The sequence below is a fragment of the Glycine max genome, chromosome 6 (genome assembly GCF_000004515.6).
Source record: "Glycine max cultivar Williams 82 chromosome 6, Glycine_max_v4.0, whole genome shotgun sequence".
Taxonomy (NCBI): Eukaryota; Viridiplantae; Streptophyta; class Magnoliopsida; order Fabales; family Fabaceae; genus Glycine; species Glycine max.
In genome coordinates, this window is record NC_038242.2 from 49,306,479 (window position 1) to 49,329,257 (window position 22,779).

Sequence of the window (22,779 nt, forward strand, 5' to 3'; positions counted from 1 at the left end):
TTTTTTAAATTAAACAAAAGGACAAGCATTTCTTTTTGGATGATTGTGCAAAGCAAAGAGGTATGCAATACCTTCAGAAAATTTCATAAAAAAATCAAGTGAAAATTTCCTTGAAACTCTGTCTTTACTATGCGAACATCTCATTCATTTTAAAACCTACAAAAATGAAGTTTGTGAACAAGAAAGTGTTCTTTCACAGAAATAAAGATTTTTCTGCTGGCAAATACTAGCTTTGCAAGAATGAAATCACATGTCTTATGAAAAATGAAATTTACACGATCTTATGATTCTTAATAAATCGCAATCAATAGAAATATGTATTTGAAAAAATATATTACTAACCTTGTCAATTGAATCACTTTTCTTAGAGTGATCACATCTTTCAATTCTTGTAATGAAAAGTCATTTTTAAAATATTTTAATATGCTCAAGTTTTTGAAAAAAAAAACAAAATATAAAATAATAGTTTCAATTCATATATATATATTGCAATTTTAGCTCTCAACATCTTCCAATTCTTGTTATGCCTAAGTGAACAGATGAATAAGGATCTTAAATATGCCTAAAAAAACCTCAGGAACCAACAGAACATTATAAAAATTTCCAATGTGGTTTCACTATTTTGAGGATTATATAAAACTGAAACTAAATATCATCACTTTCCCCTGCAAAAGATAAACACACTTTCAGTTGGTAGCAGTGGCATACCAAGAATGATGTTCAACATTTGCATCCATTAACCTTTAGTTGTGTATACACAAAATAAACTTCTTTGGTATGTTTTGGTAGCAAAAGTGGTAACCACTTGATACACCTACGATTCAATGTTCACACTAGAGGTCTCAGAAGCTTGAGCTTCAACCTGAACCTGGGAAACTTCCGGAGGTGGGCTTTCAGGTTGAACAGATGAGGATAGTTCAGCCTCACTTGGCACAGACACTTGAGTAATTTCCGGCGGCGTGAATTTGTTGATGTAGTAACTAAGTGATGGTCCAGAGTATTGAGCCGTCTGGATCTGAGGAGGAGCATTCTTACCAACTTGTAGCAGTATCGACGATGCTGCTGCAATCGATATCAGAGCAAGGCCTGCAACAATTGCTGCTGTGTTCTCAGCTCCATCAGAAGAAGAGCCAGCAGTTCCTGAACTTATAGCACTTTCTGCCACATAAACTGCTGGCTGGAAAGGCCATAAGGAGTGTGTTAGACAAATTCATCATATTTGTCATTGATTTGTTTTAATGAATTGAGCTTCTCCCATAAGCTAAAATCAACTTATGCACTTCAAATTTTAGACAAGTTAGAGGAGAACTTCTATAAAATCTAAGTACAGAACAACAAAGTCTATCTATGTTCACATGAATTCTTCAATTGGGCACAAGCTGCCATTCTCAGCAACTAACCTCAAAATTGGTATCTACATACTAACAATATATGTATGATTGTCTAAATAATAATCTCTTAACAATTATCACACTACCAGGGTTTGCTGCATGTTTGCTTGCTTGACAATGAACATTAAACTTCAACAAATTAAAAGAATAATACATATAAAAAAACAAACCAATAGAAACATAATAAAACGTAGCATGCCTTTAATTTAGTTAAAATAGAAAAGAATGCTAACCTCAACTGAATATATGTTTGTCTGCCCAGCAGTGTCCTTCTCAACATAGCCAGTCCAACCCGGCTTACGACGAGGTGGGAATGTGCCCACTACTTTTGTCTTCTCCCCAGCTAACCATTCCACACTGACCTTCCCTACCTAAATCACCATCTACAGAGGATTAGCTTCCTTTGTTTCTAAATGAATGCAGAAGCTACACACATGGATGATATAGCTTTCATCTTTTGTTAATAATAATAATGCATGAATGTGTATATGCAGGCATCTCAATTAGAAAGTCAGGCAGAAGATGAAGTGGCATAATAATTGGAAACACATTGAAATTTAGGTGAAACTGAAAAGATGCAAATTTCATTAACATACTAATGTGTTTCACATAGAAAGGCTCAATGACATAAAATGGAATTCCTAAATTATCCTTAATATTAATGAATACATCTCTGAACATAAATAATGCCCTTGAATTTTGCTAAATGCTAATTCCCCTAAAATAGTACTAGTTTTTGAGAGACAGCTTTTATAAAATCCCTAATTCCCACTCCTCATTTTTCTTAGTCATAATTAAGCTAATTCACAGAATTTGCATTGAGCACAAAAACATAAATCCTCTAATATAAGAACAAACCGTTTGGAACTACTATAGTAACATACAAAAAGGAACAAGAATACAATATTGGTGCTTTAGGCAATATAGAAAATGTCAATTGCAAAATTACATATGCCTGCAAATCACAAATTTGAACCTAAACTTGACATATTCTGCAATGTGAGTCAATGTGCCCAGCATAGATCTAATGAAAATGATCCTTTCAAGACTAAATCATTCCACTCTTGACAATAAAATTATGCTAACATCTCAAAAATAAGTAACATAAGTAATTCAAAAACATACCTCAACTAAAAAATCATTATGGCCCTTAAATTGACCAAAAGCCCAAAACAAATAAGCAGAACAACAATATACCAAGACAGAACATGTAAATCTAATATACTCAAAGGAAACTTATTTTTCAATTTTCATTATTACTATATTCTTATGGACCCCCATTTTACCTTTATCATATTTTGCCTCATTTTCTCAGCCTCCAAATAGACATAACAGGCAAAACAAAGTAGAACAAAACACCCCACAATCTCCAAATTGGTTAAGAAAACTCACTTCCTTATCCGGGGCACACTCTTCCTCATTGCAGTCAGAGTCATCAGAATCAGCTCTAACAGTGAACAAAGAAAACCTTCTCTTACTGTTCTTTTGGTGCTTCAAGGAGAATCTCCTGGAAGAAAAGGCATAGGTGTTGGCTGCTAAGGTTGCTTGCAATGCACAAGCCATTACCAAGGATGAATGAAAGAGAAAGAACTCTAATATTAAAGTTAAAGCCTTAAAGGAAATTGATTTTTAAAGAAGAAACAATTAAAAAGGTTCCAAGAAAGTTAAGATTTTGGTTGTGTTTTGAAGGAGATCTTAGGAGTAGTGGTGGTTTAGTGGGTGAAACTGAACAGAATTTTGTGTGTGTTGAGGATTGGTGTTTCGTGGTGGAGCTTAAGCCTTAAAGGGACAACAAGTTGTGTGGGATATGTCATGTGTGGACACATGGATTGGTGGAAAAAATATCTGATGGACATAGTTCCATGTAGCTGAAAAAAAAAACATCTCTTGCATGGGTCCAATCTTGCTAGCCACAAATGTATCATGAACCGTGGACGATTTGTGGTTTTTCAACAAAATTTCTTTGACAAATATATATATATATATATATATATATATATATATATATATATATATATTAAAATTTTATTGAACAGTTAAATTTGGGCTATCGACATTTAGAATACTAAAGTGTGTGGCAGGAAAAAAATAGTAGAGTTTGTGACACTGTGATCCATGAAATGCACGGATTAAACATTGTTTATAAATATTTCCATGGTAATTTTGTGTTCTTTTTTCTATCTTAACCGAGGATCTAAGTGATTTTTTATAAAATAAGTAATTCTAAGTGATTTTTTTATAAAATAAGTAATTTTTTATAAAAGAGATTTTTTAAAATTTATTTATTGAAATAAACACTTATTTTAATAGAATAAATAGTTTTTTTAATATATTTATCTAAACAATCTTTGCTTAAATAAAATAATTTTCTACTTATTTTAAAAAATAAATCTTATTTACTTCTTAAAATAACGATTATATGAAAAAATATTTATTTTAAATCAATTTTTTAAAATTTAAACAAACTCATCATTTAAATTATTTTTACTTCAAAATTATTTTCTGTTTATTTTAATAAGCAAATCATATAAACTTATTAAAAAGGCATTATTTTTTTTAAAAAAAATACTTATTTTATAATTAATTTTTCAACTTTAAACAAATCAGCTCATCATTTTATAAATGCTTATAAAGTGTTTTATGTAATTTTGTAATTAAAAAAAGTATACAATTATCATACCCAAACATGTTGGAAAATCAATTTTATTTATAAAACACTGTTTATAATTGTAACCAAACACTAACATTTTATACTTATAAATTACTCGGTCGGTTTTTATAGTTTCATAATTTTTATTTTTTTAGTTTTCATAATTTCATTTTAATTCTTTTTAGTCTCTTGTATTTTCAAAAGTGGTTTTTTAGTGCATATAATTTTTACTTTTTTAAACTATCAGAACTAAAAAAATTATTTTTAAAAAATACATGATTAAAAAAGAATTAAAATATAAATTATAAAGATTTAAAAAACCACATCCAATGTAACATAAAATTTAAAATGAGTGAGTGATTTAACCTTTTTAGAAAAGCAATTGTTTTCGGCCTAAACAAACTCATCCATGATTATTTTAGTTTTATATATACACTAATTCGAATTCCCTTCTTTTAACGTGAGTTTATTAAAAAACAAATCTACCAAACAGGCCCGTAAATGTCATATACAATTTCGACCCTCTTCTTTTGTGCTTCGCCATCGCAAAGTTTGTGGTTTTAGTTTCTGAATCAATTTCGAAGTCATCCAACCAGGTACCTTTCGTTTTCTCTCCTATTTCGGTTGCAATTTCGGCATTGCTTACACATCAATTAATTAATGAATATCTAAAGGAAATTGGTTAAGAGTTGAAGAATAGGGATTTCACAGGAGCATCAATTGAACAGGCGTGGTTTATATATACGCTTTGTGTTTTTGCTTTTTTTTTTTTTTTTTAACTTTGGAATTCTCTTGTTTATTTTCCTACATGAATTTTGACTCTTCATGAGTTTTTCTATGGAAAACAATAGCATATGGCTTTTAATAATGAAAATTCCAGATTTGGATTTGTTCTTAGTGTAAGTTTTACTTCAAATTCGGACTTGTTCTCTGCATATTGCATAATCGGCATGGGGTTATTCTTCTGGCCGCAATTGTTGTGCTATACAACATGGAATCATGCACTGTTTATTTCTTTGGAAAATTAACATAGGGATTTTAAGCATAAAAATTTTCAGATTTTGGTTCCTTTGAATTTAATGTCAGTTTTCTTCTGCACTCAAGGTTTGGTTTTGTGTGTGATATGTATATTAGATTATTGGGTAATTCAACTGATAGATTGGACTTCTTACTTCTTCTTTGGGTGTTGTAATTTGTCTAGGTATGAGAGTTTCTCATGCCTTTGTCTTTTATGTTTTGTTGTAGAGAAATTTTAAGAACAGACTCTTTAATACACTCCCTCTAATTGAATGAAATTTATTGGAAATCACAAAAGTTTGTGGGTCCCACATCATGATTTTGAAATTTTCAATTAATTTTATCCTATAAGAGTGTGTTGTTAGCACTCCTCTTTGTTGTATGTAGATTTGGTGTTTGGTGAGAGACTGTTTGAAAATTCTTATGATGTTCTTTGTTGCACAAATATTTTTCAAAGAATTATGTGTCTTTCAAGTTTCAACTAGCCAAACTTGTACATTTTTGTAATTTAGTCTCTGTTCTCGACAAGACTTCCCCAAAGCTTAAATTATCTGGTGAAGTTCATGGATGATTTTGTATCTAACATGCCAGCACGGACAAAGTGTTCAAAGGCCCAATCAAAGCATCAGGACACAAGGTGCTACAATTATAACTTGGTCATGAGCCTAAGATTTGGAAAGTATATGATTCAATTTTCTTGATTACTATTTTTTTTTGTTTATTTCTTTTGTCTTATGTGGTGAATCTAATATGTTTTAGTTATTATAATGTGCATAATTGACTTTGGAATAACCTTGTTAGGACTTGGGATCAATGTACATGGGGGTGTAGTACGATTTAGTCTCCACTCTTCCCTTTGCATAAACAGCCTTTTGAACTTGACTTTGTTTTTGTAGGCAGATTTTCAAACTTCTTACAGTGTTTTTCATTGTTTTTCTCTAACCTAAATATCTAATTATGTTAGGGTTAACTCCTCTAGAATTTATGATTAAAATTTAGTTGCCTCGTTGTTGCAATGCAAGTGCCCATCTGGGAATGTTGTGACAGTTTAGTTTTTCTTATTTTAACTCTAGGAATATGAATAATTTGGGAAAGAAATATAATTTTATACTGCTAAGATAATTTGAGTAGATATATGTTTTGATATTGAAGGCTAGTTTGTGGATGTTTTGATTTGTTGTTAGCCATGCTGTTTTTCTTTACCTTTGCCCCCCTCTAAAAGATCATTATGTGTTGGTTAGTTAATTTCTATTTGTTTAATACTCTTGAGAAACTTTGAAAGTGCTTGGATGCTGTGACATCCTTTTATTCAATTCATTGTCTATAGGGGTTGATCAGTTAAGACAAATTTACTTCCTGAGCTGTTGATACATTTGGATGAGTTGGTAGTAATCTAATTCTAATTGGCTTGATATGTTTTTCTTTGATGGCCTAGTTCTGAGGTTGATGCTGCTGTGACCTCCTTTTTTTTTTTCATTGTTTGAAATAATTAGATAGGTTTTTGTTTCAATAAATCATTTGAAAGAGTTGTAGTTCATCCGAGTTGATATGTTTGGTTTTGTCTGGCTGTTCTTTTTTCCTGCAGGGTGTGATATGCAGTTGTTCTAAATCTTTTATAGACTGCGTTCTCTCATTTTTTTCTAGAGTATTATGTGTCAATTTTTACTATTTCCTTTTAACTTTCCATGAATTTAAGGTCCTGCTTCACCAGAACAAGTTAAATCAAAATTATTATTGCATTTCAATATTTTTGGTTTACGATGATTGCAGAGTGTGCATATGTGTGATAATGATGTTTAACTAAATTGCCTGATGATAATTGAGTTAGTGGTGTAAATTGTTTTAGCCACTGGATTCTTGGAGAGCATGGACACTCAGAAAAGTCAACCTGAGAAGCAGTCTTCATCCACTGCAACTGCCCCATCTGTTACTTCATGTCGAAAGAAGAAGAATGAAGAAGCTGCTTTCTTGGACGATTTGAAGGACCACATTGATGAGTTTATTAATGCTTCTATGGATGAACACAAAACTTGTTTTAAGAAAACAATTCAGAAGGTTGGTACCTCAAATTTCATGTGAAAAAATATTCATATCACCTTTATCGTTTGCTGATGTTGTGTGGTTTCGGATCAATCTCAGATGTTTGGTATGTCCAAGGCTGTTGCAGAAGGTCAGTCCAATGCTTCCAAAGAAGTTGAAAGTTCTCTGCCTCTTCAGACAACTGTACAAGACTAGATTTCTTGCTTTTGAACCACTAGGTTTTAACCGAGGCGTGTGGTTATACCACCCAGATATTTAGTTATATTAGGCTATTTGAAACTAAATTTTGTTTGTGAAAACTACATTCATGGGTTGTTTTTTGTTTTTACTAGTATGGTTTCTATGCTTAAGTATTGTTGAATTATGGTAGCTGATCCAATTTCTAAAGTGAGTCCCAACCATCAACTCCTGTACCCTTTTCCATTCCACTGATGTAGGATGTTGACGCATCACGATGTAGGATGTTGACATTGCACCAAAACTTGGAAGACATATTTTCGTTGAAGTCAACATTGTTAATGTCTGCACCAAAACTAAAATACAATTTTTCAGTGAGCACATAAGGATGCTCTGTTGCAATGAAGAACACAAACTGAGCATATTTGTAAACTTGAAACTTAGAAGAAAGAAACATGCCTCAAACAATGTGGGGTGGCTCAAACCTCTAAAGGCGTATCGTATTATAACTGCATTAAACCCTAAGGCCCATAAACACTGTGGATTAAGCCCAGGGTTAAGAGAGAATAAACATTATTATTGGGTAAATTGCATGTTGGTTCTGTTAGGAAAAACCATCACACACTATTTCATCAAGAACACCAACAAGGAACGTGCGTGATACATGGTTTTGTTCATCAATCCAACCTTCTGGAATCCCAATGGATTCTGACGTGTTTGTTTGCTTTCGAGTCTTCTGGCTACCCCCATGGCCCATTCTATCCTTGCTTATCTGTTTTGTGATTATTAATTATTTTGTCTCCACTTGTGGCTGAACATTAATCCCGCAGAGAAAAGAAAAGTATTTAGCTTAAAAGAGTAAACTTTTTATGGGCAATGATAATAAATGGTACAGAACTCTGTCGCAGAGCTACCGCAAGAGACAATAGAAGATAGAGACAATGCTGCATTCAGGAGACAAAAGAAAAGTTAATAAATAACTTGTGCATTAATTTATTCAATTTGTTCATCAATTTATCATAGAATCATATATCAATGTTTAGAATTAAATTAAAAAATAAAAATGGTTAAGTTAGTTGTTTTTAATTGATGATATGACAATTTTAAATTTTAATTTCAAAATATTCATTGAATTAATTAGTATGAATGGTGGTTATATTTAATGACACTACTCATGTTTCAAGGAATAACTTTTTCATGAGTATATGATTTATTTCATTAATAATTTTTACAATAAATAACAGTATAGAAGAAAATTAATAATTAATATACTTAAAAATGATCATATTTCTTAGATTTAAGAAGAAGAAAAAAATATTCTTATTTGTTTCAAATATATAAGAAGCGAAGTAATAATTTTTAATCCTCTTACCTTTTGGTATACACACTCATTTTACTTGATACGCTCTACACACGTATATATTAATAATAAAAAAAATGAATTTATTAGAATCAAGAATAAACATATAGTTAGTCAGATCACTGAAGATATTGTGTGAACAAAATGAAATACCAAATAGATAGGCAGAGAATGAACGCGGCTAGTAAACATGATTTCATGTGTCAATTTTTTTTTGTTTTATTTTTTTAGTCTTCATACTTAATACTTTTTCCGGTCTTTTATTTAAAAAAACATGACTAAATTCATTAAGACAAAAAATTTAGGTAAGCTAATTAATTTTAATTAATATATAAAAAAATTATTCCAAAAATACCCATAAGAACTACTGACAATATTTCGAAGGGATAATTTGTATTTCACCAATGAATATGACATGTTAATTGGTCAATAAATGCATCAGTTGCATAAAGAAATGAGTGATCATTTTATTAATAGATTTTGTCAATTAAGGATTTAAAAGAGTTTGTCAATTAATACATCTTATAGCGTATTTGTGTTTTGTATAATTAGGAAAAAAATTAGACTCATTTATTTCTTATATGAAAGACCCAAAGAAGTATTTTAATTTAAGATTTTAGTTTCATATTTAATTTTGATAATATTTTAGTTATTAAATTAAGTCCATGACTTAGAATTCCATCCAATAATTAATTGCAATATAATGAAAGTGCGGCGTGACATTAATTTGTATAAATTGACAACATAAAAACTTTTAAAATATTAATAAAAATAAGAAAAATAAAATGAATTTCATTTCATTTTATACAGTTTGGGCTTATTTTTATTTAATATTTTATATATTTTATCTTTGCGAACTTTTTTACGGAACATGGGTAATTTTTTATTAGATACAATATTGTTCAAATCAGTATTTATATGAGTATTTATTGTAGTTGCATTTTCAATACTTGAATTTGAGATAATTGTTTTTTCACAGAATTTAAGATAATTGATTAAGCTATAATAATCCCTCACATCTTAATCCATGCATTCTTGATAAAAAAAAATTATAATGAGAAAAAAAAATATTTGTCAATACATATGCAAATCAATATCATGATCTGTACTTGTGTTATTTGTTTGTAGGGCCAACTTTTATTTGTTATTTAAGTAAAATTCACCCACTTGCAACTCAGATTACTAATGAACCATTTTGGTGTGCTGAATTAACATTTTAAAGGATTTTAAAAGATTTTATATAATATACGTAAATATAATAATATATTAATTTATAATATATATATATATATATATAACAATACATATTATATTGTATTCAGCAAATTATTTTATATTACAATAATAATATCGACAGGTAAATTTAAATTATATTCAATAAAGTTTCCTATGTCTATGTCTATTTATTTTTCTTGATATCGATTTAGCAATTAAGATTTGATTCCCCTACCTATTTAAATTACTTTATGTGTAATGGGATAAATTGATACATTATCAAGGGAGTATAATTCGGTTAAATCTCTTATATTTGAGTTGGATTCCTATTGATAAAAAAAAACTGATACACTTTGGTAAATGACAAAATAAACGCATAAAATTGAAACTTTATTAATATGATTGGAACTTAGACAGAGTCGTTGATTCTTTAAGGTTGCTTCAACGACAATACAACATGGAATCATCGGATACGATTCTTATGAATAATATATATTCTAATCCTACTACGTCACTAGCACTACTTATTACGTAGCACTGGGATTATAGAAAAATTGCTAGATGGTGAAAATCAGAAAATTCTTTGTTCCTGATGCCAATTGGTTACTGGAGCTTCATGTTTCTCAGCCTGCAAGTTAAAAGCAAGAGACCATAAACAAAGTAAGTTCAGGATAAGCAAGTTAAAAGCAAGACACCATAAACAATGTGTAGATAATTTCTCAGTCATGATTTGATAATCTTCTCTATAAATACTTAGGTGTGAAGAAAATAAGAAAGTAAAATAACTCAATATCTCTCCTAAACTCAACTTTTATAGAAACTCTCATCTGGGTTTATTTAAAAATTGAGGTGCATAAGTTGATTTTAACTCATAAAAGAAACTAAACTCATTTTACCTTAACTTGTTTTCTTACAAGCATTTGTTTAATAGCAGCATGTGGGGGGACATAGAGATATGAATTTAAAGCTAGTTTACTCACAAGAGATAATAAAGGAAATAGAATGTAGTACCTTTTCTCCTCTTGAGACCCTCCATTTTGCTTGTATGGGAATGGCACTTGCCCTGATTCAATGTGCCTAACATCCCTAAGGAGGAGTTCATAGTGCCTCTTGACTTCCTCAGGAGTCTTCCCACCACCAACAGCCTTAGCAACATTGTACCAACGGTCCGGCGTGTCCTTGTCATACACAGCTAGAGCCCTTTCAAAGGCTTTGTTGTCCTTGGCACTCCATGAGCCAGTGGATGACATTGAGCTAGATGCCATTTCTTCAAGACAAAATGATCAACAAAAAAACTTTTAAGTTTGAGGATCACTATATAGAGAATGGTCTAATAACTCAAAAGGAATTGTTCAAGAGTTGATACTGAAGAGAGGAAACAATCTGTCCTCCTTTTTATAACCAGAATTGGAGAGTGTGAGGTGGGGTGGAGCCAGTTGGAATGCAAATCTTGCCAAAATGTAGTAAGAATTTGAATGATTTGTCTCCTCAGCAACCACAGAATAGAGCAGGACCAAGAAGTTGAGCAGCATTATGGGAGAATCAGTATCTTCAAACAGTAAAAATAAGTGAGTGAATTGATAGAACTTACCAAAAGTACTTGTTTTTATTTATTTATTTATTTTCCTTTTTTAGCTTCCCCCATTTACTTTTCTTGATATACAAATCAAATCAAGTTAAAATTGTACTTTCTTGTGTTTCAAGCTGGTGGACATAAATATAATTAAGAGCCTTAATTAGAGGAACTCCACACATTGATAATAAACAGTTTTTGAGTTGAGAACACTTCCTCAAGTTGATGATATATTGTTAATGTGTTTTGTTTAGCACCTTAGAGATATCACGTGGTTGAGGAAATAGACACGACCAACTAACATGTTTGTTAGTATTAAACTGCGAAATTTCAGTTGTGGTTCAGATACTAAAAACGTATGTGAGAGTGAGAACCACCATCAACTAGTTCAGCTAATGGCTAACTTTATTTTGATTCTCTTGATTGCATGGTCTTTAAGTGGGTCCAAGCTCAACCAGGTATCAAAGCTTTCAGAAATGCATCACACACCACAATATCTTGTTCAGAACGTACCATTTTGCAAAGAAAAAATCCACTTTGGTTTTCCATCATTGCAGGTGATCTTAATTGTGAATGTTGTTTGTCCTGAACAACATTCCAACACTCTAGCTGGCCAGTTTCACCCGTACAATGATTATTGTTGTTTGTTCTAAATCAGATGGATAGGTCATAGAGATTACCTACTACAATTTTTTTCACCTGTTGGGACCCCTCCCCTGACTACTAGGTTTCTGACAGTTTTTTGATAAACTTATCCATAAACACTTACAGAAAATAAAATGAATTGAACTTCTTCTTGTAAGTTAAAATTAACTTATGCATCTCAACTTCTAGAAAAGTTATATGAATTTTTTTTTAATAATTAAGTACATAAGTTGCTTTTAACTTACCGTAGAAACTAAATTTATTTTATCTTCTTATTTGGTGTTTGAGGATGATTACTTAGATGGCCCAAAAATTTGTGTTTTTAATTTTTATTTTTACTTAGGCCAATGTATCCTCTCTTCCATCAATATAACAATATTGCATAAGTTGCTGTTTAGTTTAAGCAATGTTTATTATGAGTTTGTGAGAGAACTTATTTAGTAAATAGTGAGAACATGACAGGTAAAAACAATTAATTTTGATCATATAACTATATATGTATGATTAAGATTGTTTTAAGTATAATCTTGACCATCAATTTTAATTTGGCTCTCAGGGTATGCCCCCTAATCATTAAATACTAATTATGGTATAGAGGCCAATATCTTTAGCTGCTAAGTTTGGTCATGTTTCATACAAAAAAAGGATACAAGTATGGAGATTGAGACTTTGGCAAAAGTAAACACGTGGGTTGAGTCTAGTTAGCTCCTTCATCTGTTTGGCCACATGGAACATTCAGAAATTCCATAACAATTAAAGTAATTTAAGTACTATCTGTTTGTTCATGTGCAATTGACAGATACTTTCGTTAACCCTTTTCCCAAAAGAAGTAATGAATGATTAGACCGCAACTTTGTTCTTGAAAAGGCTTATTGGTATACTGTGATGCAGGACACAATGAACTTTTTTCAGGTCTTTGGAGTTTGGACCACTAAGTTATAACAAATGACCCTTCTTCTGATTATTATTGAGTCGGAGAAAAGAACCTAAAGATAGGGTTTAAGTTTTGGCATTAGAGATGCAGATAATAAAAATAGTGCTTTCTATATCTTGCAATTTTCATATCTTGGTTAAGCTGCAAGCAAGCCTCATGCATTGAATGTTCAACTTAATTGCTGTGTGTCTTTGTTTATTTTTAGATTACAAACTATATTTTTCTAGTTCTTGCAATAGCCTTATGGAAAATGAGTTTGCATGTCTCCTATCCTTAATATGAACAATAGCATTAACTACTTTGTTCCTGTCATAATTGCTGGTCTTCAATCATGCCTTCACTTTTTTTTTCTTTCTAATTCCATATTCACTATTTGTAATTTTTCATTTTGAGAGTTCAACTACTTGATGATGTCATGTACAAAATATATTGTTGCTTCTTATGTGCCTTAAGTTAAAATGTGGTTTGAGAACATGAAGATTCAACATCATTAGCAGTTGTGTCATGTATGCAATATTGGAATATGTGCAAGAGTTGTGTTACTATGAACATGTTTCTTATGGGTTTAATTTGTTATATTAAATATAAATATGCTCCAGTGTATTTCGTTCAGAAAATATTATGATTAAATTCTAGGGAATGACTAAATATCTATATACATTTTGGAGTACGGCTAAAGCATATTTCAAGTCGGTGCAGTGATGCTAGCAACTTGGTTATAGATTGCCACCACCCTATATGGAACTATTGTTTTTGTATTATCTGGCAAGTAGTCTTCAGTATAGTATATTCTTATAAACCGGCCCACACCAATGCTCGATGATATTTTGGAATTCACAAAGTACTAAAAATATTGGTTTTAGGTATACTTAATTCACTGAAAATATTACTTTAATGTGGCAACAATAGAGATCGTTACTCTTTAACTAAAAGAAGATAACTAACGTGCATTATTTTAGCTTAACCTTTAATATTAGGTTTTTGAATACGTAATTATGTAAAATATTTATAGATAGGAAGAATTTTACCGCTATGATATTTTTAATTGACTAAAATAAAATTATTTCCAATAAAAAAATAGCTATGGTCTAAAACAATAAAAATAAAACATTTATATTCCAAATTCTTTTAGATGAAATTGTGAGTCAATCTCAAATATTTTACAAAATAAATGTAATGAAAAAGTTAATTTGATTTAAGTTAGTCAGTCGTCTGATACCTGAGTTTAATTTTTACAAACAAAAAAATTTATTTTTTTAAGAGGCTTTAAATTTTGCTTAATGTTTTAATATTGTACTTACTTGTAACAGTACTCCAAACACTCATGCTACCGAAAAAAAGTACTGCAAACATTCAATCTGATGTCATGTGCGATCAATCTCATTCTTTATTTGGTAGAAATTAATTCTGAAATTTCAACGGCGCATGTTTAGTTACAAGAAATAAGACACTTCTTACACTAATTAATAAAGTACATACTTAGCAACTATAACATGTTAACCAAAAATCATTAACAATATTTCGGACATTTAACCTTTGTGCCCACACACCTTACCTTTGGGAATCAAATATCTTCTAAAATTATAATGGAAGCCACCACTAACTGTTGGTTGTCTAGATAAGTTTCCTCTAGCATGCAAGTTCGAAACATTTTTAAGTGAATGCATGTACACACTCACAGTGAATTGTTGCACGTTGCATCAATCATGGTCACTGGATCCTGGCCACAATGTGTGGTAATGGGGTTAGCCGTGATCATTGGTTGAAGATTATACTGGATTCAAGGAATCTTTGTGACAAAAAAAATAGACGGTTGTTGATATGCCTCATCACCAATATATCTACACTAGAATCTTTATCTCACTCAGTATATCTCATAGTACAAAGTTATAACATGTATATGGACGGCTCCATCATATCTGGGAGATTCTTTTTCAGAGTGGTCCTTCATTACAAATTGAGAAATTTGAATTCATATTTGATCCTAGAGTCATGGTCGTGGATGATTGGCAGAATGAGACCAGAGAAGTTTATTGGTTTTGGGTATCAAGATTAATTTGACCTATATATATTAATGATAATATGTTATTTTAGAGAAAGGAAGGGGAAATTTTGACACTAGGAAAAGGGTAGCATCTAGTTTGGTCCCAAAAGCATAAAGGGAAAAAAGCATTAAAATCTTAAGGAACAATATGTGGTAAATGTCTAAATGACTTGAATGTAAACCAAAGTAGTTTGTTAGCTATATATGGGAACGTGTGTAGGGGAAAATTTGTTGCTTGAAACTCTCAAGCCCATTCAGCCACGAGGCTACATGTTGCAGACCAGACTTTTTGAGAAATGAGAATTTTAATTTTAAACTATTGGATTACATTTGAGTTATATATTAAGATTAATTATAAGATAGAGATACAATTTACTTTTTTAAGTCGTCGATCATATCATTTGTATTAAATTTTGATCTTATACATAATGATATTTATTATATAATTTTGATATTTTAATTTAATAATAAATATTTTAAAACAAAAATATCAAAAAAAGGTTAGATATATAAATCTACAATAGTAACATTAAATATTATATTGATAATTATGGTCAATTTTTAAATAAAAAAACGTTACTTTAACATATTTTTTTGAAGGTACTTTAAAAATATTTATGAATAAGAATTATACGTAATGATTTTATAAATATGCCATTAAATTTAAATAATTCATATATATATTTTAATTAAAAAGTGATAAATAATAAAGTGAGGCATCACAAAGTAGTATTAAAGTTTTTATTAATTAAATAACTTCCATAAAACATTAGACTGTGGGCCCATGCAATGCACGAAAAAAGTTATATATATATATATATATATATATATATGCACGGTGGCAACTTTAAAATTCCTATTTGCAATAAATTGTAAACTATAAAGTGATAAATTTTATTTTGTAATATATTTTTATTTTAAATTATGATTTATATTTTAATAAACTTGTATAACACTACATATTACATCTAGTACTGCCTACTGAGATTAAAAGTAACAAAAAAAGAGCAAGAAATTTAAAAAAAATGAATAAAATTATAATACCAAAACGTAATGCTTGTTTGGTACATTATTTTGTGTAACTATTCTCAACTTTTCTCATTTGACATTTTCAGTCAAAGAGAAACTAAGAAAACAAAAAAGAGCTGGCAGAATTGTTGTCCTAGCTCTTAGACTTGAACAAACCGAGACCCAAAACTCTCTTCATCTTCCTAAAGATACCAGAGTTCTTCGATTTGGTGGGCAATGCTGAGGCTAGCTCTCCTGCCAATAATTAATGATTCAGACTAATTGCCAATAATAATGGCCATCAATCCATATGGCATACCAGAGTATTTAGGTTAAAAGATACACAATTGAAATTTTCTAGTGATTTTGAACTTGGATTAATGAATTAAGGCTTGTTTTGGTAAAGTTTATCTAGAAGCACTTTTAGGAGAAGGAAATAAGAGAAATTAACTTATACAAATTAACTTATGCATAGGTTAATTTTAACTTATGAAGAAGCTCATTTCATCTTTTTTCTTCTTATTTATCTTCTCCTAGAAGTATTTCTGAATAAGCTTGCTTAAACAGGCTCTAAATAATGATAATACAAAATATAAGGACTATCCATAATGATGATTCGTTAAGGCACTAAACACAAAACAACTTAAATCATATATACCTGTACCCTCAGGCACATTATAAGGAGAAGGTGCTTCAGAGTTTATTAAAAGATAAGGTTTCCTTGCCCAGTACTCTTGAAACCTCTGTTTAGCATACTCCTTGTAGTCAAAGTCGATAGTGTTCACTTGTGCCTGAACAAATTAATCAGAAGATGAAACAATGAAGAACAAAATTCCTACCCTCTTTACTATTGGGTATATACTATATAGTATGTGTAGGATTTATAATAATCAAATATGGAGAAATTCTCATCTGCTAATGGCAACAAACTACATAATATGTGCAGCCCAGATGGGAACTTGGGAGAATTTCGAAGTTCATAAAAACCCAAATGGAGTGCAACTATTTCTTGTCACTATGACCTTTTGGATTAGTCTTTCTACACCCAATAGTGCTTTGTCTCACAAGAGAAAACGCAATTTAGAGGCTAAAATTATAAAGTTTATTTTATCTTTTTTCCCTAAAAAGCTAAAATTTGTAACTTACTTCCCAAAAGAAAACAAATGCTTTGTTTATACCAACATCCAAAAGCACTGTGATAGGAGACACCTAACATTAAAAAATTCAAGAGAAATATGCTTTATGACAAAGCAATAGCAAATACAATTGCCATTTGTTTCATCAGTTGTAATAATGAATGATGATGATGACGACGACAATAATGTTTAAGTTTATTTTTATGGAAATGATGCCCAAAAGAAAACAAATGCTTTGTTTATACCAACATCCAAAAGCACTGTGATAGGAGACACCTAACATTAAAAAATTCAAGAGAAATATGCTTTATGACAAAGCAATAGCAAATACAATTGCCTTTTGTTTCATCAGTTGTAATAATGAATGATGATGATGACGACGACAATAATGTTTAAGTTTATTTTTATGGAAATGCCATTTTTATGGAAATGATGCACAAAAACCAGGTTTATGGAATCACTTCTCTCTCTAAGGACTCAGCTACACCCATCCTATAAAACAAATAAAACTGAGTGAGAAAGTGAAGATACCGAAATTATTCCCCAAACGCCCCAGAATAGATGATTTGCAAGTGTATACTTCTCAATTTCTTGAAGTAGCTGCTCCACTTCACTGTTACTCAGCTGCTCACCTGCACTCAAGACCCACAATTTCAGGATCACAACACGGTAATTCCAGTCCTTAAGGTGATGCATGGTTATTTAATGTCAAATACAAGTGCATATTGATGATTCAATCTACTGTTTGTTTTAGACCATACAACTTGGTTATTCCAATTGTGAGATAGATCATCAATGTCAATAAATTGAAAGCAAACACCAATTTTTCTTATAAATGTTTTTATGGAAGAAGATGAATGATGAATCAATTTTAAAATTTAAATGACAAACAAGACAGCCATGAAATACAATCTTTTAACATTATAGAAAGATTTAAAGAAATACGTTACCAGAGGTACTCAAATATGCCTGCACAAATCTTTGACGCTCCTCAAAATCTGTCAAGAGAACCATCCAAATAAAACTCATTTTTCACAGAACATGATAAAATGAATCAAAATAAATTCAAAAGTCCACATGTCCACGTACCAGGATATTTATTGTAGTCAAGGATATGAGGCTCTTCTGTGTGATAGTTAGCAGCCATCTCACAGAAGTGGTTTGCTATATCAAATGCCACAGGATTATAACTAGCATATTCATAGTCCTGTTGCAAAAGGTAGCATTAAATCATATTTGCTGGCTATGGTCCATTGACCCCTTGGCAAAATATAACCAAGAGTAAACCAGTTTCTCATACATTTAGCCATCTTTGAAATAAATAAATAAAAACAAAGGAGAAAAGTGATCACATAAACATATATATCATCCTTCACAATCTCACATCATGTATGTCACCAACCAAATAGATTCCCTTGTCTCCCAAGAAATATAGAATAGAGCTTAAGCAATAAAGAAATCAATAACATTCAATCATTCATCAAGCTATAACTAAGATCACCTAAAGTCTTAAAGCCACATTTAAGATATTATCCTGTCAAAAATATGATTACAGTATTCTTTTATGGCGATCCTTTTCTTCTTTTGGCCAAGGCTATGGTGACATTTGTTTCAAGGTATATTGCATTCCTAGCAATATTGTAACCAGGAATATTATTCATGAGTAAATTCAAAAATTCGTTTGGTTAGCTTTTAATATTCCTACAAATAATTTTTAAAATTTAAAACAATTAGAATAAAAAGTTAAAGTAGAAATAGAAGTTACAATTTTAGTTAAAAAACTTCACATATTCCTATGAGAAATGAGAATATAACGTTCCCAATTCCCACCCCTCACCAGGAACAGAAATGGATAAGGTCTTACTACTTTCTTGGGCATGAACAATATTTGAGATTGAGAATAATATTGTAAATCTCAACAAATATGGGAATGTTACATTCTGAAGTTCACATTCCTAGGAATAAACTTTTAAACCATGAAACAAATACAAGTCATACCCCTTGAACCATTGCCCATAAGCGTTATGCAACTGGTCTTTTTGACAAATACAAATTCTTCCATAACTTATGGTACATTTCAATAAGCAGGGTCCACAAGACATTTTTAAGTGTAACAGAATTTGCTGCTACCAAGTGAAAAATCATTTTATCAATATATACAAAAAAAATTAATATTGCCAGCAATTCATTATGCTACAAGTAGAACTAATTATTTCCTCAGAGAAGCACCCAAGGAACATTAAAATACTATCATTTCCCCACAAAGGAGTTATCGACAAAACCATTATTTTACTAACTACCACAAAGGCACAAAGAGAAACTCACTATGATGGTCACAGAATTGGTCTCTTCATCAAGCATTATGTTACCATATTGTAAATCATTGTGGCAAAATCCTATTCGTTGGTGTGGGCCTGATAGTTCCTTTTCCAAAATAGAGATTTCTTTGTCGATTGTGTCCAAATAAAAAGCTTCAAATTCTTTAGGTGACGATAAGCGTTTGGCTTCACTAAACCAATTTCTGAAACATTGTAACAAAAATATTTGAGAAATGATCAAGGTGTAATTAAAATATGGAAGTGTTAAAATAATGTTATTTGAATAAAATTTAAAAAAGAGCTGGTTTCTTATTGCCTTTTCTACGTATATAAACTCTCCTGTACATTTTTAATGGAGATGCTGGAACAGGTGTTCAAATAGCACATACCGCAATCTATCCCAAAGATGGACTTTCTTTTCACCAGGCATATCTAGATCATGGAATTCCTTCATTTTGGTCGCTATAAGAGCAGAAATAGATGGATCACGTAGATCGGATGCTGATAATGTCTGAAAAATTCACAATCAAACGTATGAGCACATAAGTTCTTAACTGATGTAAAGGTCAGTAAAAGAAAGAAAGGAGCAATGCTTAAATTTTACAGATCATTACATAGTAGGATAAATAGAAAATTGAATGTAGTTCAAAGAAGTTGTATAATGCATCCAATATAACAATTTGCTAAAAGGTAGTTGGAGGAGTATCAATAGTAAGACAAAAAATAAAATAAAAAACATTAGATTACCCGTGCATGGATAAACTCTTCAACACGGCCATTCATAAATCGTCCTAGTAGACGAGGACCTTGCCCATTCTTTGACATGAATTCAAATGTTTGGATCTCATTATCTCTATTAAAGAACACGTCCACACCCTCACCATACATTCTAACAAGAACCTTTCGTGACAATTCCCCTGTCGTAGTTGGCCACTTTATCTGGAATACCTCATTGGTCATTGCCCCTTTGAGAGGGATCACCTGCAATGCATTTGCATCAAATACATCCTCCCATTTACTTGCCAATGATTTCAGTATCTCTTTTGCTTCTTCTGGGAGGCGTTCTGCTTTGCTGCTTATAGGGGTCTCAACACCATATTTTTGGCACTTTTCAGGCGTTTCAATAACATGTACTTCATCTTCTACAAAACTTTCTGCAGGACCCTGTTCATCATTTACAAGTTTCTCTGTAGCTTCTGATTGGTTGCTTAAAGAATTTTCTATACCATCTGCTGTTTGGTCATGTGGAGGATCTCCTGCACTACGTGCTGATATGTTTTTTGCGGAATTCTCTGAACCATCTGCTGCTTGGTCATTTGGAGGATCTCCTGCACCAGCTGCTGCATGGTTCTTTGCAGAATTTTCTACACCACCTGCTTGGTTGTTTAACAGATTTTCCTCACTACCTGCTTGTTCACTATCAGGATTTTGTGCAAGATCTATCAGGTCATTTAAAGGATTTTCTGCACCACCTGCCACTTGGTCCTTTGGGGGATCTTCTGCACCACCCGCTGCTTGGTTCTTTGTCGGATCCTCTGCACTACCTGCTACCTGCTCCTTTGCAGTATTATCTGTGACACCTGCTTGGTCATTTACCATATTTTCTGCAATACTGACTTGCTCACTTGCAGGATTTTGTTCAACATTTTTTTGGTCACTTCCAGGATTTTCAGCACCTCCAGCTTCAGGAATTTCTGCACCTAGTGCTTTGTCCTTTACAGGATTTTCTGAAGTACTGGTGTTGTCCTTTATTGGATTTTCTGAAGGACCTGGGGTGTGGTTTGCCTTACTTTCTGCTGCACCCGGTGTGCTGTTCACAAGATCTTCTGCTGCACCCATTGCAAAAACTTCCAAAACTTTTAGTACAGCAAAGATTTACTGAAAATATCAACTTTCCTTTATCTGTGAATTCAAGACCTGAAAGTTATTATTCAAAAACCTGAAAAAGAAGATAAAACAATTTCATTCAACTCATCAAAATGGTATCCAAGAAATTCTTGACCACAACAACAAAATAGCATAATGCAGTTCCCAACTGCTGCCCCTAGTGAATTGATACAATAAGTATTTCAGTCAAAAGCAACATCATCGAATGATCCGAGGCTGATGTAAATCATAAAATTAAGCCCACGATTTTTTAGCATTGAAATTGGTAAACAACGAGCAAGTATCTCATTTATTTTCTGTTTAGCAAAGATGTCAAAAAGAAGAAAAGTCTGAATTGTATAATAGCCACTCCATGACATGTCATTCTTAAAAGAAAACATACATATTAGGCAAACAATCAATATAAACTTCAGATTCTCTACACGAAAAGAGAATCATAATTTTATATCCAAAAATTGGATAGATAAAAGGCATACCAATCACCAAGCAAAATCGTATGTATCCTGTCCAGTGTCCATTAACTTTCTTCCCAATCAAACATAAGGCAGATTTGAAACGCCACAAATTGCACCATCTTTCTCAAATATCACTGAAGAGCGCGACAAACACAAAAACACACATGCACAAACATAACGCTTCACAATTTCCCCTAATTCCACAAACTAGGCTTTCTGCTTTGAACCGCATTCACTAAAACAACCAAAAAAATTCGAAACGTAACCACAATTGAATTGCAACGTTGCCACCGCATGCATCCAAACCATTATGTAGCAATAACTTTCTCCTCAACCAAGCATGACACAGATTTCAAACCCCAGAAAAACAGAGAAACTCTCGCGACAGACACAGCATTGAAGATAAGGAATGAATTTAAAAGAATAATAATTGAAGATTATAAAAAAAAACGAACCTCGACGGAAAAATTGACGGCGCGTCAGAGAATACGAAAGGAATATTCGGAGAAGAACCGCGAGGCGGCGGGCGGAGATATCGCCGCCGGCGAAGAGGTTGTTGATGAGAGAGAAAGAGAGAAGATTTTGATAGAGAGAGAAAGGGAGAGTGACGGTGGTGAGTTTCGAGGGAAATGGCGAATGCGTTTATATATAAAGGGGTTTTCTAAATTTCATTTTCACCGCCAATGAACAAAGGTGGCTGCATGTTATTAGGCTACGCATCTTCAATTTCAATTTGGAGGATTTTTAATTTTGCAAAATAATAAGGTTTAAATTAGAAGGATTTTTAATTTTGCAAAATAATAAGGTTTAAATTAGACTGTTGCTTTCTAAAATTATACGACCAAAAATGTAGTAGCAAGTTTTGAAATTATGAAAATTGATATGACTGGCGTATAGTAGTTTTATAAACTAAAATGTCATGTTCAGAG

The 22,779-nt window shown here is 31.6% G+C and overlaps 4 protein-coding genes across 9 annotated transcripts; 1 reads left to right on the forward strand and 3 right to left on the reverse strand.

Annotated features, from left to right (window-relative positions):
• Window positions 1-591: 591 nt before the first annotated feature.
• On the reverse strand, window positions 592-3,139 carry LOC100803864 (uncharacterized). Its single transcript, NM_001289206.2, has 3 exons — window positions 2,784-3,139; window positions 1,625-1,762; window positions 592-1,177 (listed from the first exon to the last, which is right to left on the reverse strand). Exons 1-3 carry the CDS (start codon window positions 2,952-2,954, stop codon window positions 815-817), a joined length of 672 nt encoding a protein of 223 aa, NP_001276135.2. The 5' UTR covers window positions 2,955-3,139; the 3' UTR covers window positions 592-814.
• Window positions 3,140-4,498: 1,359 nt separating this feature from the next.
• On the forward strand, window positions 4,499-7,678 carry LOC100527051 (uncharacterized). Of its 6 annotated transcripts, none has more exons than XM_006580888.3 (4): window positions 4,504-4,637; window positions 5,571-5,695; window positions 6,905-7,113; window positions 7,198-7,467. In XM_006580888.3, the coding sequence occupies exons 2-4, from the start codon at window positions 5,626-5,628 to the stop codon at window positions 7,291-7,293; spliced, it is 375 nt and encodes a 124-aa protein (XP_006580951.1). In that variant the 5' UTR covers window positions 4,504-4,637; window positions 5,571-5,625; the 3' UTR covers window positions 7,294-7,467. The 6 variants fall into 6 exon arrangements, with proteins under 6 accessions (NP_001237915.1, XP_006580951.1, XP_040871911.1 ...); XM_041015977.1 differs by having other exon boundaries at window positions 5,588-5,695; XM_006580889.4 differs by having other exon boundaries at window positions 4,537-4,637; window positions 5,650-5,695.
• A 2,533-nt stretch (window positions 7,679-10,211) lies between these two features.
• Window positions 10,212-11,350, reverse strand: LOC100804396 (protein RADIALIS-like 1). Its single transcript, XM_041016752.1, has 2 exons — window positions 10,862-11,350; window positions 10,212-10,478 (listed from the first exon to the last, which is right to left on the reverse strand). Exons 1-2 carry the CDS (start codon window positions 11,113-11,115, stop codon window positions 10,454-10,456), a joined length of 279 nt encoding a protein of 92 aa, XP_040872686.1. The 5' UTR covers window positions 11,116-11,350; the 3' UTR covers window positions 10,212-10,453.
• Window positions 11,351-16,061: 4,711 nt separating this feature from the next.
• Window positions 16,062-22,478, reverse strand: LOC100804928 (probable choline kinase 2). Its single transcript, XM_003527466.5, has 9 exons — window positions 22,306-22,478; window positions 20,256-21,447; window positions 19,898-20,019; window positions 19,516-19,711; window positions 18,280-18,397; window positions 18,141-18,188; window positions 17,722-17,822; window positions 16,713-16,845; window positions 16,062-16,309 (listed from the first exon to the last, which is right to left on the reverse strand). Exons 2-9 carry the CDS (start codon window positions 21,345-21,347, stop codon window positions 16,209-16,211), a joined length of 1,911 nt encoding a protein of 636 aa, XP_003527514.1. The 5' UTR covers window positions 21,348-21,447; window positions 22,306-22,478; the 3' UTR covers window positions 16,062-16,208.
• Between the last annotated feature and the right edge of the window lie 301 nt (window positions 22,479-22,779).

Excerpts from the sequence above, each read along its gene's own strand:
- LOC100803864 (NM_001289206.2), bottom strand. The coding sequence starts at position 2,954 with ATGGCTTGTGCATTGCAAGCAACCTTAGCAGCCAACACCTATGCCTTT. Across the intron at positions 1,763-2,783 it reads AGTGTGCCCCGGATAAGGAA|GTAGGGAAGGTCAGTGTGGA; the intron begins GTGAGTTTTCTT and ends ATGGTGATTTAG. Across the intron at positions 1,178-1,624 it reads CAAACATATATTCAGTTGAG|CCAGCAGTTTATGTGGCAGA; the intron begins GTTAGCATTCTT and ends TGGCCTTTCCAG.
- LOC100527051 (XM_006580888.3), top strand. The coding sequence starts at position 5,626 with ATGATTTTGTATCTAACATGCCAGCACGGACAAAGTGTTCAAAGGCCC. Across the intron at positions 5,696-6,904 it reads TCAAAGCATCAGGACACAAG|CCACTGGATTCTTGGAGAGC; the intron begins GTGCTACAATTA and ends AAATTGTTTTAG. Across the intron at positions 7,114-7,197 it reads TTAAGAAAACAATTCAGAAG|ATGTTTGGTATGTCCAAGGC; the intron begins GTTGGTACCTCA and ends GATCAATCTCAG.
- LOC100804396 (XM_041016752.1), bottom strand. The coding sequence starts at position 11,115 with ATGGCATCTAGCTCAATGTCATCCACTGGCTCATGGAGTGCCAAGGAC. Across the intron at positions 10,479-10,861 it reads GGGTCTCAAGAGGAGAAAAG|GCTGAGAAACATGAAGCTCC; the intron begins GTACTACATTCT and ends TTTAACTTGCAG.
- LOC100804928 (XM_003527466.5), bottom strand. The coding sequence starts at position 21,347 with ATGGGTGCAGCAGAAGATCTTGTGAACAGCACACCGGGTGCAGCAGAA. Across the intron at positions 20,020-20,255 it reads AAGAGTTTATCCATGCACGG|ACATTATCAGCATCCGATCT; the intron begins GTAATCTAATGT and ends TGAATTTTTCAG. Across the intron at positions 18,398-19,515 it reads CCAATTCTGTGACCATCATA|GACTATGAATATGCTAGTTA; the intron begins GTGAGTTTCTCT and ends CTTTTGCAACAG.